We start from the raw sequence: 17842 nt of genomic DNA, 5'->3' as shown, positions 1-17842 counted from the left end.
AGATATTTTAATTGATTATTTTAATAAAAAATATGATAAAATTATTGTAGCAGGTGACCTGAATATTGATGTTTTAGTATTGGACAGCAGACATAGATTATTACAACAGATGTTAGAAAGCAAAAATATGAGGTACCTTGTTAATTTCCCAACAAGAGTCACAGATAATTCGGAGACAGCAATAGACAACTTTTTGATAAAAAATATTAAATTATCTGACTTAAAGGTAGAAGGTCTGGTTACTTTCTTATCTGACCATGATGGACAGCTATTAAAAGTAAAATGCCAACATTCTATGAAAACCGTAAATTTGCCGATTAAAAAAGAGTTGCGTAAATTTTCACCTGAAAACACTAATCTTTTTACACAATTACTTTCCAATGAATCTTGGCTCGATGTATATAATTCCAGAGTAGAAACAAAGTATGATGTCTTTTTTAAAATTTTTTCTTACTATTTTGATCAGGCTTTTCCAAAAATATTGGTTACAAAGAGAAATAAAAAACGTACATGGATAACTAAAGAATTAAAGATGAAACAACAGCATATTATTCAACTGACTAAGGAATATTGTAGTAATAAAAGTAATAGTCTAAAAGATTTTTTACATCAGGAAAAGGCTACTTATAAAAGAGAACTAAATAAGGCTAAACACAGATATTTCCAACAAAAAATTGGAAATTCCCAAAACATTCAGAAAACCGTCTGGAATATAATCAACTCTGAAGTTGGGGAAAATGACAAGAAACCATTAGAAAATATAATTTTAAAACAAAATTCAGAAACAATTTTAGACCCTGGTAAAATTGCAAATATGTTTAATGGTTATTTTAGCAACATGGTTACAGATTTAGATTTAAATTTAAATTGTAACAATCAGAATGTGACGGCTGATGTGAAAGCTGATTTTATTGATGACTTGTTTGTAAAGCCAAAATTTGAACTGAAACCGATCACTGAAAGGGAGGTGGAAAAAATAATTCAATCTTTAAAAAATAAACACTCCAGTGGACATGACGAAATTCCTGTAACAATAATAAAGGCTGCAAAAACCTACATCAGCAAAATTGTTTGTCATCTGATCAATTCTTCGTTTGTTTCAGGCATTTTTCCTAACATATTAAAGCAGGCAAAAATAATTCCTTTACACAAAAAAAATGACCCTGAAATTATATCCAATTATCGCCCAGTGTCTGTTCTTCCTTCAATTTCTAAAGTGTATGAAAAAGCCGTATACTTACAATTATCCGAGTTCTTGGAAAAATTTAATATTTTGGATGATAATCAGCATGGATTTCGGAATGGAAGATCAGTTGTAAGCGCAGCTGTTTCTTTTATCGAATCAGTCATTGAATCAGTAGACAAAGGACATTATACAATTGGCATATTTATGGACCTTTCTAAAGCGTTTGATAGTGTAAAACATAGTAAATTACTAGAAAAACTTAAAATAATTGGAATATCAAAAAGAGCTCTTAATTGGTTTTCTTCCTATTTGACAAATAGATCTCAATTCGTGGAAATTACCCATTTGACAAATCATAATAGAATTATCAAATCATCATCAACTTATCAACCAATTAAATTTGGGGTGCCACAAGGTTCAATTTTGGGGCCTTTGCTATTTTTGTGTTACCTCAAGGGCATGGAAGATACTTTAACCTACAAGCAAAATTCTAAATTATGTCTTTACGCTGATGATTCTAATTTGATTGTATCATCTAACTCTCCAGAAGAAGCTGAAATTCTTACATATGTAGAATTAGAGAATATTGGGAACTATTTCTACAATCATAACTTATTATTAAATTCACAAAAAACTAAATTTATAAATTTCAGAACAGCACAGAACAGAATTACAAAAGATCCAACAATAACTTACAACTCAAATAATATTCAAAAGGAACATCAAATCAATTTTCTGGGATTAACAATAGATGAAAATTTGAATTGGGATAAGCACACACAGAAAGTTTTAACCAAAACTAACTCTGGAATGTTCGCATTATCAAAAATGTCCTTTTATTGTAATTTGAAAACCCTAAAAAGTATATATTTTGCACACATTCACTCCCATATTTCATTCGCTTTAGCATTCATTATATGGGTCAACAAAAATATTAAATATGGATAGTATTCTGAAGCGACAAAAAGAAGCTATCAGAATTATGCTTAAGCTTAAACGAGATGATTCGGCAAAAGAACATTTTAAGAAATTACAAATTTTTACAGTTTATGGGCAATATATTTATGAAACAATTCTTATCGCAAAAAAAAATGAATCTGAGCAAGTAATAAATTCAGTGCATTCTTATAATTTTAGGAGGAGAAGGGAGTTTGTCCAGCCTCACAAATTAAAATTTTTTGAAAAAAAAACCCTCATATGCTGGTAATGATTTTCTAAAATTTGTCCCTGAATTCATAAAAAAAGAAACGAACCTATCTAAATTCAAGAAAATTCTAAAGGAGCATTTAATAAATCTAGCATTATATTCTTTTGATGAATTTTCCACCTCCCATAAATAGAAATAGTATTTTTATTTTAAGTATTCTGACACTATTCACTGTACCACCAATGTACATGATTTACGAATAAAGATGTTTGAATATGAATATGAATATGAATATTGAGATGAAACATCTGTATAAGCCTTTACACAGGTAATAAGGCTTAACAGCTAGTATTATATTTATTTTGGTTTATATTTATATTATCAACTGATTATCACAACACAGGGGCCACAGTATATGATAGTCCCGAGTGTTTCCAGGTCACGGGATATGATATCATGGTATCACTAGAACGCAAAATATGCAAGAGTGTTGCTGCGATACCTATCTCAACTCAGTATATTGTCTCATGTATTGAGTGTCCGTTCAAGTTTTGGAGTGTTTGCAAAAAAGAGCAATTATCAAAGAACTTGAAGCAAGGGCAATCTGATTTATCTGATTGGAAATAAAAATCTATCTTTTATTATGATAAATAGAGCGGCAAAATATCATAAAATCAAGGTATAGCAGTGCAAAACAAGATAAAGTTTTCACCTGACTTGATTAGCAGAAAGAGTTTAAGAAGTTAAAGAGTTTGGACGTGGACAGAAAGTTGCTAGAGTTGATTAGCTGGCTTAGCTTGACCCTTGTCAATTCATTGTGATTGTTCCTATGGTGTGCTATACTTTTATGTAACGACCATAAATGCTTAAATTCTAGATGACTTTAGATTAGAGCAAATTTCTAGAATAAATAGCACTCAAAAGTTTTAATTTGTTACACAAATTTAAGAAATGTTCAACCAGTTTTAAAATTGCAACTAAAGATAACATTTCTATGTATCCACACTAGATCCCACTAGACCTAGAGTAGTGGTAGTTTCACTAGAGTATTTAGGAATGATTTAGAACAAACCTTTTTAATCCCGTCATACCATGTTGGGTATAGTATATTGCAGCTGGATGGTTGTGGTTTCCTCCACATAGATACAGGTACAGTATTATGGTTCCCTCCTCTAAAACTACCCTTTCTCTAAAAACTGCTAGGCGGCCTATCTTTTATTTTCCAATCATGAGACACTTCTTCACATCTGATGAAAATTGAACTCCCAAAGTATTAGTTTATGGTACCTATACATGTAGTTTTATTGAAACAATTTATTGATTTTTGTAGATTTGTCCACATACATATTTGTTGTGATGAAAAATCTTACTATAGGTCGGCCGGTTAGAAAGCGTCCTCCTTGTAGCATTGGTGCGAGAGAGAGAGAGATACCGAGCTGTGGGAGTGAGACAGACTATGGCTCTTCCCCCACTCCGCTGCCGCCCCACCCCCAACCTTCCGAACACAGCTAATCAAATTAAATTATACAGCTGATCAAAATGTAAACAATTACGTTCTTCATAACTTGGAGAAAAGTAGGTCCTGCATATTGTATAGCCTAAATTGCATCAATATTTGAGCATAATGAAATGTTATTATATCATTGTGTAAGCAGTTCCGTTTGGTAACACAGGATTCTAACTCCCACGTCACCGGGGTGGCGCCGTGTCGGTACCCGTGCCGGTGTCGTGTCGTGCAGTGTGAAAACGTCCATTGGCGGAGAGGGGGAACATACCCTCCCTCGCCGTTACCTCCCGTACATGCACTAAAGATTTCGCGCAGGTCGTTTTCTAACCGGCCAACCTATACAAAGATAGATATGCCTGTAAATTAAAATGTTTAAGTAATGGAGTTGATTTTTAAAATGATATCTCCTTACACAAATCTGTGTGTTGAACAATATATTCAACCAATAAGACTTACAAATTTATTGTTTTCAATTTCCATATCAACTTGGATGTTTGTTTTTACATTGTTTTAAGTGTAAACATTTATTATCCATGAGCTAATGTTTGTGCAACAGGTTGACACCAAAAGTGCCTGTGAGATAAATGGCTTAGCTAATTATACTACACAGTTCTACACACAAACAACATGCAACTGTAAGGTAGAAAATACTCATAGTTTAACACCTATGGCATATGAGTTGATTCTTCTTCTTAGTTCAAATCAACTAATTTATCTCATAGACTTTCAAACTAGTTTACATTCAGTATAAGTAAGGTACCGGTATTGGATAAATTTGTCTCAATGCTGTAATATTTTTTATCTTTTTAAAACACAACATGGTTGATTAATGTATTCTTGCTATACAAATTAGAAATATTTTTATAAAAGCCTAGTCAAACCAATTACATCATTCTTCATAATGCAGTATAGTGGGTTCCAACCCAATTCTATATATGATGTTAAAAAGAAAACACAAATTTAATCCTTTTACCCCTTAAAAAAATAAAAAAGCCCTTATCTACCCTAACCCTAATGCTAATCATAGCTTACTGAATATCATAAGATCAAATATAACATTATTCGATAAAATAAATTAGAAAACCTTATGTCAAGTTATCCAGGATAAAAGCAGGCTTAGCCAGTCAACCAAACAAATCAGCGAAGTTTGTAAGCTCCATCAAACTTGACTTCCGGTAAAACTCTCCATCCATCTTTCCACACGCTTCTTCTTTGATTTCTTGAAAGAAACTTATATATTTAGCCAGTCAGATGCATTTAACTTGTTCACCAACAATACCACACAGGGATGCCCATCCCACAAAGTTTGTAGTTCAACCCATGCCAACCCTCCAGTTAGAATTCAGGTTCCCTCAAACATTGTTTAACCTTGGTGGTGTCTTTCATTTTAAAACATGATCGGTGACACAAAGAGTTTTTTTCACTGTGTTGAAACATTACACGAACCCTGTTTTTTTATACATATAATAATACAAAAATGTATTAAACCATGTATAAATAAATTGTACATACAATCAATAAAATCTTTCTTTATATATTTACTAGCAGAGTACTCGTACTTCATACGGGGAGTTGGCGTATAAGTAGGGCCTATAAAATGCTTATTGCAATGGGAGAGGAGACGTTTTAAAAGAATTTGGTTTACTATAATTTACGGTATACTATAGTATAGCACATTTACCATAGCCATAATGTTCTACCACTGCGCCTAAACAATAGAAAATATATTTATACATCATTACCGTCTTCTATCATGACCTCATGCTTGACGAGCATTACGGCCTGTTTTTTTAGTGTGGCCTTGCTCCACCATTGACAAGCTGAGTAGGATAATGCCATTGCTTTGAATTGAAATGCTTCGATTCTAATGGAAAACTCTTTAAATCGAATCTTTGCATAGAATTGAAAGATTTTCACTGCATCCCAAACCCCTATCCAGCACCTAGTGATTTTTATGTTTCCAAAGTTTGAAAATGACAACAAACTTAAAGAAGCAAGGATAATATGGAATAATATAAGTAAGGAAAGTAATAAGTAAGGAAAACATTTAATATTTATTTAACCCATGATGTAACGCAGATGTAGACTTTTCGTGTTAGGACAATAGTTTAGTGTACCACTACACACCTGAAGATGGAGTTATCTATCTCTGAAAAGGCCGTGGTGCCATTTAATAAGAAAGTATTAAAAGAAAGTATTGAAGAAAAGTATAGCCCCTGATTACGTAGACGGTAAGAACTTAACATATATTTTTTAAATTGGCAACAGTATCGAAAATCAGTTTCTCAGATATCAGTATCAGTATTGAGAATCGATAAATTTTGGTAAAGACAAATCTCTAGTTTTTTTTGTAAATTATTACTATTACAGAAGCTGTTAAGGTTTTAAATTATACAAAAACATGTATTAAATAATTTATTTAAAAAATTTTTATACGTTGTAGTTCAACACAAAATGATTTTGTAGTTTCACATGGACTAAAATAATAAAAAACAATTAACTATGTAATTTTTAAAATCAGAAACCAAATAGAACCGATACATTTTATTTGGTTTTGTTTTTTACCGCTCAAAAGATGGAACATCAAATTACTATAAAATGTAGCTATATAAATCTGAACTGCTAGAAAATAAATACTCTTGATGCAGCAAGCCTGCAGACTAAGTGAATTTCAATTTGTCTGATTGGACTTTAACTAAAATATTTCCATAAACAAGTCATAATTGTTCCCCTTTTAAATAACAATAGGTTAAACGAGTACTTAGGTTTTTAGGTACTTAGGTTGTTTGCCTGACAATGGCAGAGATGCTAAAATAGCCAACAAAACATATGTAGCAATTTCGACACTACATGTTAAAGATTGTCTGACGAGGTATGTTTAACCATTATTTGTCATATTAACGCAATCCTGGGGCTATGAAAATGAATTTTAATTACTTAGGGTTGCTGCTACAGGGAGGGTGGTAAAGTCCTCCACCTTCAAACCAAATTTCATCAAAATTGTACCATAATTAATTAAAAAATTACTCAAGTTATCGCATTGATTGACAAATTAAACTGTTCCACAGTCTAGGTCTTACCGTGCGAGCTTCAGTAATGGCTACTTCCCCATTAGTAAAAGTAAACATATCACTACCAAAAAGGCAAAATTGGTCAACCAAAACTATAATTAGTAGTTTTTTTATAATTTTTGTTTTCCATTAGTTGAATGATTTAGCAAAATCAATAGAGTATATTTAACCATTCAAAGATTTTTAAACATAACATACAACTTACCATTAGCTAAACTAACCATATGCTGCATCAATGAATGAAAATTAAATTAGGCAGTATTCAACATTGTGTCATAAGGTAACACCCTTGACTATTGAAAGAACTAGAAATTCCTATAGATAGTCACTAGTTTGTCATAGTTAAATTGAAACTTTACAAGTTAGAGTGTGCTGATTTAAATCACTGATTTCTGTCAAATATGCCGACAGGACAACTGATTGTAAGCCATAGCATCTTTTACGGTTACGTTAATTTGATGTTAATCAACTATGTTTTCATTTTAAGTCCAAATATCAGAACACTTACATTATCGGAGAACTTAACACTCTATAACACTAAAATCTAAAATGGTCACATTAAAAATAGTTGTTTATTTACAAAGGTAGAAGTATATAATGTCCTTCTGTTTTAAACTGACTCTCTGTACCTCTTTCTGTTATAAATATAATTTTACCATTTATTAGTAGGTAAAAATTGTGCTAAGAAAATATTAAGGTTTTTTCACATTAATTGTTGAAATATGATTATATTTTATGATATTCAGGATGGTCATATTAAAGTTAAAAGATCTACCTTTAAGACTAATACAATGTGCAAGGAAAACGTACAAAGGTTTGTGTATTAAATTAGTAAATCACATTGTTACACCCTCATGTATGTGTTATAAACCTGCAAAGTAAATAAAACAATAGAGTTTTTCTTACATTCAAGATTGTGGGGAGGTACAGACTAGCCTTCAAGAGACAGAGTATCGAGTTATATTCCGTAGAGTTTGAGTGTTCTGTCCATGCTCGTAGAGGCGATGTACTGAGCATGACGGCCAAACCTCACACCAGTCGCCATGGCTGTGTGGTCATTGAACACCTTCAACTCTTGCCACTGCTTACACAGGTAAACCCTGCAAACAATTTTATTTACCTGTACCATTAATGTTCTCACTATCGAATATTTCAACTAAATAAATATTAACATTTAGTAAGTAAATTTATTAGGGATGGACAGGTCCTGAAATTTTTGTAAATTTTTAGGAAAAAATATTCCCGATTTTCGGGACGGGATTTGATCCGATCGTCGGCGATTTTGCCCATTCGAGAATGACGACTACACCACTATCGCAAGAGATCTTCACAATAGTTCTGCAAACGAAGGAGGCAAAGTCATTTCAACGATCGCGCCATGACCACAAGTCATTACGTCAATTGCACCGTGACCCCGAATCATCACGACGATCACAGCGTGACCGTGAGTCATTTTGACCTTCATTACGCGAGTCACCGCGTAAAAACCGGTCATCGCGCCCAGAACACGAGTCATTTCAAGGATCGTGACGTGACCACGAGTCATTTCGACGATTGCGTCGTGTCCGCCGAGTCATTTTAACCATTGCACCATGACCACGAGTCTCGAGTTTCTATACCTGTAAATTTTTACCTATATTTTGGTTGTTATAGATCAGTGCCACAAACGGCAAAAATTGATTTTGTTGTCTTTTTTGGTAAATGCAATAATCAAGACTTTTAAAACAAATTCTTTTTATATACAGGATAAAATCCCATCCCGAAAATTGGAAATGAAATAAAAATCCCGTCCTGTCCCGTCCCGAAATAAAAACTCAATCCTGTCCATCCCTAATATTTATTTAGTTCAAGTCTGAACATATTTAGACCACATAGTTAATAGTTGCAGATACTTGAGGCTTGAAGTTGAAGTGGTAGCTGAATTAATGTCGTGAGCCTTTTGATTATTTGTTGATTTAAATATGCCTACTTTTATAATAGCATCCCTCAGCTTACACCAAAAATCCAAATTTTTAAAAACAACTTTTTTTGTGGACACGCACACACACAGTAAGGACAAGTGAAAAGTAGCAAAATGCCTAACCTGAGATGCAACTCACAGAGAATCCATCATCATCCATCTGAGAATTTTGCCAAGACCCACGACATACGAACACCTTGATGAGTAACACACCCAAGACGGGATACCTAGGCCCTACCAACCTTTGATCCACAGTGATGTCTCTTGGTTGACAAAACAATACCGTACCTTAAATTGCATGGCCAATTGTTTGTTTTTGATCAGACAAGAAAATATACTCTCGCTGCAGCAAACATGCAGACTCAGTGAATTTCCTTTTGCCTGATTGGATTTTCAATTAAATATATTTAAATAACATAAGGTTTAACAAGTACAGTACCTAGGTTTGCTGCTACAAGAACTGTAATAAAGTGGAGTTTTTTTATTAATAAAATATGAATAGCTTAGTATGAAATTAAAATAAATTTCCCAAGCTGATCAACCAAACAAGTATATCCAAACAAGCAAACTACAACTATTTACTTATTCTCTGTAAGAATAACATTGGAACTTTAAATTTACTTTTTTTTCTACGTAACCAATAACCGTACCTACAAAAACACTTCAATTGATTAATTGTTGAAGAAATTTAAAGGAAAGCAGGCTTACCTTTAAATAAGTCCTTAGATACACATAATAAACAACACAAAAGTAGAAATTTTTGTGGTCACTGACCACTTTTTCAGCCACTAGAGAAATAAAATCAATTTTTTGCTGAAAATGTCTATTGTGTTATTTATACACAACACACTCTATGGACTTAAGCTAAGCCTGCTTTCCTCTCAATTTCCTAAACAATTCCCGGCAAATGCCCTATTTTTTTTATCAGATAACCTTCAATATACAAAATTATTTATTTTTATGCTCTTTAAAATGGGTTAAAGAAAAAATTGGGACATTTTATGTTTTGGGGTAAAATATGAGAAAACTTAATATTTAGGTACCCCATAAAACCCCGTTCCGATGGTCTGATAATACTGGTTTGCGAACTCATTCAAGTTCATCCTACCCTACATCTTCAAGCCAAATTTCATCAAAATCGGACAAATTTATTCAAGTTATCTCATTGACGGACACATAGGAGTACTCTCCAATGTTGGTCATTTAACTCTGTATTGCAGATGTGTCAGCTTGTGGGACTTACTTTATTGTAACAACAATTATAATATTTTACCTGACATCCGTTCCAGCTACAGCCAAGTATGTCCCACTTTGGTCAAAGCATAAGTCCTTGATCTCGTATCCATCATCCAACTGCAGTGTTTTGAAGTTTTTAAGTTTACGCAAGTCCCAGAGTTTTACACAAGCATCATCTGCGGCTGTGGCCAAGTAATAACCATTCTCTGAGAATGAAATGGCAGTGATTGGGCCAGAATGACCTGCAATTAAAAAAGTGTCAGTTAAGAAAAATAGAAGAAAAAGCTTGGCTCGGCTCGGCTTGAAAATCACGATTTATTTACACACCCCTACTTATTCTTTATCTTTGTTCTTTTATTCTTTCTTGAGTTTCTCTTCCTCCACCCATTCAACAAGTTACCATGGTTAATAATCACCCAATCACAGGCTACTAAAGTTGTAATGGTTACCAAATACCCAATCACAAAATTTTGTGACATAGCAAGCGCACAGCAGACAGATTGTTCAGTCCTAAGGAGCAGACGATTGTCAGTGCAAACGGATAGCTTGACCTTGAAGCTGTGTTCGACATTTCTTTGCTTTGCTTCCATTTTATTTTTCTCAAATGAACTGTGATATTTTAAAAACAATAATGTGGGAGCCTACTGCATATAAATAATGGGCAGAAATAGTAAAATATACAACGAATTTCAACACATTAGACTAAAGAAACACAATTTATAAAATTTTCTAGGTATTTCTCTTGGACAATGAGGTTATGTTAGGTAGGAAGCCTATTGTGGCCGCGGCATTGGTCGGGCCAAGCGAGGAGTCGGACCATCCGAGGTCGAATTAGCAAGGTGCTACTGTACGTTATTCCTTGGGGTCGATTTAGTGGAAAATAATTTTATTTCATCACTAGCTGGTTTGCCCGTTCTACGTACGGGAATCTTGTGGTAAGTTGAAACCTTATATTCAGAACATTAGTTGGTTTGCATATTTAGTGTGCATTTTTCCAGATATGCTGGCAAAACTATTACTGTATAGGAATACAATAAGCCTTTGCAAATACAATATCTGACAGTCTCAAAGCCAAAACGAATGCTTCGCAATTAAATGTCACCCGATCGTGTTAGTCCATATTTTATATCTAATGATAAAAGGAATTGCTTTATAGATCTATGAGGCATAGCCCTAAGGTAGGCCTGTAATTGAAAGTTACTTTTCACACTGGTTAAATAAAAGTAGTTAAAAATACTGACTCAACCTCACTACTGCACACTTTATTCGGGTTGAAATTTTCATTAACAAAGGTGCTCTTGTCTTTTCCAAGAGAACATTGAGAAATAAGGACATTAATGCGTTACCAACAGACATACACATACAAATATGTGTGAACTCATCTCTCCTCTGGTTTATCTTATAAATAAATCATTTAAAGAAGGCAAATTCCCATCCGCCATAAAAGTCAGTAAAATATACCCCAAACATAAAAAAGGACCAACTGAAAATGCTCAAAACTACAGGCCCATTTCTCTCATCTCCAGTTTCTCTAAAATCATAGAAAAAATTGCTCTGGCTAGATTAATGGCACATCTTAATCATAACAAACTCTTAACTGACAACCAACATGGCTTTCGGAAGAATAAATCTACATCCTCAGCTATAACAGCACTAATTGAGTACGTCCTAGACCAGATAGAAAACGAACAATACATTTCCGCCATCTTCCTTGATTACAGTAAGGCTTTTGACTGCCTGGGCCACGACCTGATATGCAAGAAACTTGAAAGACTCGGTATAAGAAACTCTGCGCTAGAATGGTTCAAAAGCTACCTAACGGGACGTTCACAAGTCGTGGAACTGAAAAACTCATCAAATGAAGTCACAGAAAGTTTCAAATCTTCAAAAAGCAAGCTGACAAGAGGAGTTCCACAAGGCTCTGTATTAGGCCCGATTCTATTCATCTTATTGACTAATGACTTCCCCAAACAAATTGAGAGTGAAAATGCTGTTGCAATCATGTATGCAGATGACACAACCATTTTGATCAAGGACAACACAGCCCAAAGCCTTTACCTTAATTCAAAATCGATCTTAAATAAAGCTATCCTCTACTCAAAGAACAATGACTTAGCAATAAATCCCACAAAAACTACAACTCTGAATTTCAGTAAGAAAAAAGACATAGTCCCTCAATTAGAGGATGTAACAATAGAAAACTACACAAAATTTCTCGGTGTTATCCTTGATAACAAACTGACATGGAAAGAGCACATCTACCACCTAAGCAAAAAAATCAGTACTGGAATATATGTCGTCAGAAGGATAAACTACATAGGCGGACTCTCTGTGGCCAAAACAGCTTACTTCGCACTGGTAGAGTCGCATCTTAGATATGGCTTGACAGTGTGGGGAGGAACTTCAACAAAAAATATGAATCGAATTCTTGTCCTTCAAAAGAAAGCCATAAGAGCCCTCGCCAACCTTGTACCACCACAGACTTGCAGACTAGCATTCGTAAACCTAGGAATCCTCACAGTGGTGTCTCTCTACATACTTGAAACCATTAAGTATGTGAATGAAATAAACCCCCCAAGAAACCAAGACCTGCACCACTACAACACCCGTCATGGCTCCAAATTTGCACTACCAGTTCACCGAACAACTCTTTGGGAGAAAAAACCTTCCTACACCGGCTGCAAGCTGAGGAACCATCTACCTGACTACCTGAGAGACCTGACTGGCAACAAGCTACACCAGGAGCTGAAGAAGTGGCTAATCGCAAGACCCTTCTACTCAATAAAGGAATTTTATGAAAATTAACATGTACAATTCACTATTGTATTGACACTATTGTAATTCTTGACGAATTAACAATAAAGAATATTGTATTGTATTGTATTGTAAATACACACAAATACAGAATTGAATTAGGGGATTTGCTACACTTTAACCAAAGCAAATTACAAACAAAATAATTATTTGAAAGTTTTGATAGATGACACTATCAAAACTTTCAAATAATTATTTTGTTATGATAATTGTTTTTAGGCCTAATCAAACTGTAAAATTTGTGTAAATCCGTTGGCAAATATATAAATAAGTAAATAAATACACAGTCCACAAAAAATGTATACGTTAACAACGCCAAGCTTTAAACATTCATGATGGTTTGCTAAAAAATCTTTCAATAATGTTTTATCATTACATAGCATAAACTAACATTTTGAAGTCCAGACAGAAAACGCAAAAATTATACAGTAGGACATCAATTAAATTTAATAAGAAATAAGGTGCAGCACTAACGATAACTATAGTTGTAAATAGTGATGTGTTTGTAAGTAAAAATGATTCTTACTGCTACCACCGGTTCTAAGGAAAAGTAGCAGTACCATAAACCAACGTTTACATTTAAGAAAAGAACCATAGTACTTACAACCAATTCAAACTGTCCTTCTAATCAAACTGTTTTATAGGTGTTAATCCGTTGGCAAATATATAAATAAATAAATACACAGGCCACTAAACATGTAACATGTAACGTTAACAACGTAAAGCTTTAAAACTCACTATGGTTCGCTAAAAAAAAAACTTTCACTTGATGTGGTGCAGTACCGAAGTTATTAATCTCCCTTGGTTTTAAATGTCTTTTAAGTTTTCGAAAATCAAAGTTATTTCCCATTAATAGCATTATTTGTAAGCAACTTTCAATGTTAACATATTAATGACAGTTTGAAGAAACCACCTTTATCCAAACAAAGGTTTCTTATGTAAAAGAATGCGTAATCTCAAAACGATAATTGGTACATAGTATCTAGCAAACATTCGGAGGAAATGTGACAAAAAACTTGTAGTTTTACTTCCTAAGTAGGAAAAGTACCAATATCGTTGTCGAAATGTAAGTAGTAAAAACCAAAAGTGACACATTGGAAAAGCGAGTTTAGCTACATCTGTAAGTAAAACCTCTGTTACGATCACAGCAAAATCAGAAAGATCTTCCAAGATCGCAGCAACATCCACGATCACCCAGTCACCCACTGCAGTTGTGATTTTTTACTTTGCACTTTACACAAATGTCCTTGAAGCGCCGTCAATGAGTGGAAACCTTTTTTGTAAGCTACTTGCGATTAATTAAACCGGTTAGGTAAGGCACAACGTTTTTAATCTCACTTGGTTTGGATGTGCTAACAAAACTTGATCGGAAATGGTTGCGGTATTTGTAAACAACTTTTACTGTAAACATATCAGTGACAGCTAGAAGTGAGAACTAATCCAAACAGCTGATCGTTATTTCACCAAATGTAATAGCAAACATTAGGAGAAAATTTTACAAAAATCGAACAAAATTGGGTTTTTGATGGTTCGTTATTTTGCTTTCAAGGAAGCGAGGCCATGTTTTTATAGCCAAAGACACTCTCACCAATCCAGTAAATACAGACAAATGATTAAAATCTTGATCGGTACTGTAGTTTTCTAGGAGTAGGCCGCGTAAAATGACATTTTGGCGTTACAGACGCAACCACAGAATGGACAAACAGACAAACAAACAGACATACAGACAGAAATTGAGATAAGACTCGTTTCGGCTTTCTTAGGCTATGAAACGTAAAAATAACGAAAAACTGCATGATTCTAAGCAATGTACAGACAAAACTGTAATTTTATTTATATAGATTGTAGGACCAACGGTTTGTCTGAATTCAATATGAGACACCTTATGTGAACTACCCTGTATACCTACTAACTGATATCACCATGTTTCCAATGTGTAAGAGTTATATTCAATAATTTAGGCCTAATTAATATTTGTTTTTTATACTGATGTTTTTATTGATGTTTTTTAGAAAACATTTTAAATATTCTTGCCTAAAAAAAATCCAATCTTGTCCATCCCTACCATACGTTATTGAATCAGCATCCATATACATTGTTGAATCCATATTGACTGTAACATTGATACTGTTACATTGACTCTGTATCCATATAAGTTATTGACATTGACTGTCAGTATCTATATATTAATTTGAAACTGTTTTTCTTTGTGACAGCTATTTTGAGAGAACGGCTGGGTGTAGAAACTTGGTAGAGGTGTCTAAAGAAAGGTCCTGGTCTGTAGATGAGCCATCAAAAGAGAAACATGGAGAATTCCCTCGGGGCTCTGCCCCAGTGGCCTTTAAATTCCCATCCCATGTTATTCTTATGGAGGAAAACGAGGTTTTTGTCACAGCTAATTTGAGAGAACGGCTGGGCGTAGAAACTTGGTAGGGGTGTCTGTATTGGTCTGTAGGTGAGCCCTCAAAAGAGAAACGATGTAAATTTCCTTGGGGCTCTGCCCCAGAGGCCTTTAAAGTTCACTCTGCAATTTTGTTTACATTTCGACCATATGGATAATTTTAATTTTACACTACTTTTAATGAACCAGCTGTTAATATTAAAATTGTATTCAAAGGTCTACTGAAACTGTCAAAATTAAATGTTTACATTATTATTTATGATTTTAAATGGATTCTCCACTGCATGGCAAGTTTTTTTATAGTTTCAACAAAATGATGAATTTATGATACATTTGAAATGTTTTGTTCAAAAATCTATGCTTTATTGCTCTTAGAAAATTTTAAATTATGAAATAAGTGTGACTTATCAATTTCAAAGGAACATATAACTATTCCTTATCGGGTTAGCTTATACATATTGTAAGGTTGGCACTTGCCTTTTTTTCTACTTTCAATCACCATTTATTTTTAAATTCAAGAAAGAACACCTGAGATTCATTTATTGGTATAACAGTTTTTGATAATCGGGTTGAAAATTGTGTCATAGATGAGTACGTTGAGGATGAGAGCTGTGTTCAAGTTTTGGAATAGACTAACTACGGAGTCTATGGTTTTGGTAAAGTAGGTGAACTAATGTAAATTCAGGTATTTAAAAAAAAATGTGTACACAGTTTTTACTTTGATGTACACATGTAGCTAGGTTGAACAACGCATATAAAACCTCACTACAAACAAAACATTCGGAAACACAACAGTGTCATCACATCTCATCGCATTTGCATAATTTGTTACCAATGCTGGACTAGGTTATGGATTTGGTTCCGCAAATGTTCAAGATTTGTGATAAAATTTCCTACAATTATGGTTCATTCCAATCCACGAAATACATGCACAGCTTTATGTGATCTATATGGCCAAGGCAAAACTACCCCATAAGTTAATGAATTATCAAGTAAGAACAGGATGATTAAATAAATACATGGGTCGATGTGGCAAGAGAAGGATTTAAAATTGCTGAGATCGAAGTAAGAATGTTACTGCTTTCTGGAGAATCAGATATTTTTATAAAAAAAAAAGATGAAGATTTACTTATAAATCCGGATACAATCTGAATGATTTTCGTAAAGCAGATGGAATTAGTGGTTAGTAATAAATATTGACTCTTTCCGTAACATGATAGACTAATTATATGAACTCATTCTCCCATATAGTGAAAGTGGCTTTGGTATGAAACAAACTCATGAACAAACAATTATAAGACTCCTAAAAAACCTTTTGGGCAACCTAAAGCCGATAAAAAGGAATCTAGGAAATATTGTGTTAAACGAATTCATCAATCACGTTTTTTAGGGAACACAATCGTCATACTTATTATTGCTTATCCTCCCTTCATATAACTAAGATTTTAATGACTTCACTCTATCCAACGCAGTTAGCTGAATTTACATAAAACCTCAAGATTAACCGTCGATTTCGACGGGGTTCCACTAGTTTATAGTATTTATTACCATTAATTATATAAGTTAAATCACTGAGACATTGCTTCGCCATACAAGTTATGTATAGGCCTATATACCTTGAAGTCTGTATGTCTGATTCTATCCTCTTATTTTATCAATGTAAACCAATTGAATGTTTCAGTATAAATCTTACTTTTTATTAGTTTGCACCAAAACATATCTTTATTGGTAAAATCAATAATATAAAATAGGTAAATGATTCTGCAAGTAAAAATTATGGAATAGGCAAGCAGTTCACTGACATTCCCAGCAATACAAGTTCTTCTAATATATTATTGAAAATTAATATTTTTTCACCTAAAAGTCATAATGTATATGTCATATGTGATATGTATGAATAGGCATAATATCGCATCAACAAAAATGTTCATTACACAAAAAAGTGGTAAATTTGAATTATTATTGTTATTTCACTCCATTGACAGGTATGAAATGCTGTTTTGCTTTGATTTGAATAGAAAATCTTTTGAATTGAATCGTTGCTTCGAATCGAAAATTGTTTGCTGTTTTGCACACCCCTATATATATATATGTAACGCTAAAAATTATATCATGGTGTACAGTAGTTAACAAAGCTCTTACCTGGGAAATTAGCCACATTGGATTGTTCTTTAAGATCCCAAATCTTGACCTGAGAGTCAGACGTGCCAGTGCCAAAGATGAGACCGTCAGGGTGAAACTGAGCTGTCGTCAGAGCATTTCCTCCCGTGGAACCTTCATCAGCAACCTGCAAACATTGTAATCTACTTCAGTCCACTGTCTAGTAAAACATGGGTAAGTTACTGGTTTTGAAGAGTAGGTTTACATTTTGTTGCTGATTCTTTTACACTAGGGAGTAAAAATCACATAATTAAATAAAAAGATGTTTATTGTTCAGTACAACCAGGCAAATGTATTTATTTTATACTAAGATAATAACATTTTACTAAAAAACCCCCTATTACCCTTCCTGTAACAGTA

At 33.6% G+C, this 17842-nt stretch overlaps 1 protein-coding gene across 1 annotated transcript in view; it reads right to left on the bottom strand.

Moving 5' to 3' along the window:
• Positions 1 to 5875: 5875 nt before the first annotated feature.
• The window catches only part of LOC128982865 (pre-mRNA-processing factor 19), a 73301-nt gene continuing 61334 nt past the window's right edge, over positions 5876 to 17842 (bottom strand). Inside the window, exons 7-9 of the mRNA XM_054401912.1 lie at positions 17465 to 17609; positions 10145 to 10349; positions 5876 to 8011 (exon numbers count right to left, since the gene is read on the bottom strand). Coding sequence (XP_054257887.1) covers positions 7870 to 8011; positions 10145 to 10349; positions 17465 to 17609 — 492 coding nt within the window. The 3' untranslated portion in view covers positions 5876 to 7869. The remainder of the gene's footprint in view (positions 8012 to 10144; positions 10350 to 17464; positions 17610 to 17842) is intronic.

Source organism: Macrosteles quadrilineatus, unplaced genomic scaffold (genome assembly GCF_028750875.1).
Source record: "Macrosteles quadrilineatus isolate MER2022 unplaced genomic scaffold, UCM_ALF_1.0 Scaffold_1__1_contigs__length_201487025, whole genome shotgun sequence".
NCBI lineage: Eukaryota > Metazoa > Arthropoda > Insecta > Hemiptera > Cicadellidae > Macrosteles > Macrosteles quadrilineatus.
Note: the sequence above shows the minus strand (reverse complement) of the source record. Positions and strands in the feature narration are given on the sequence as shown.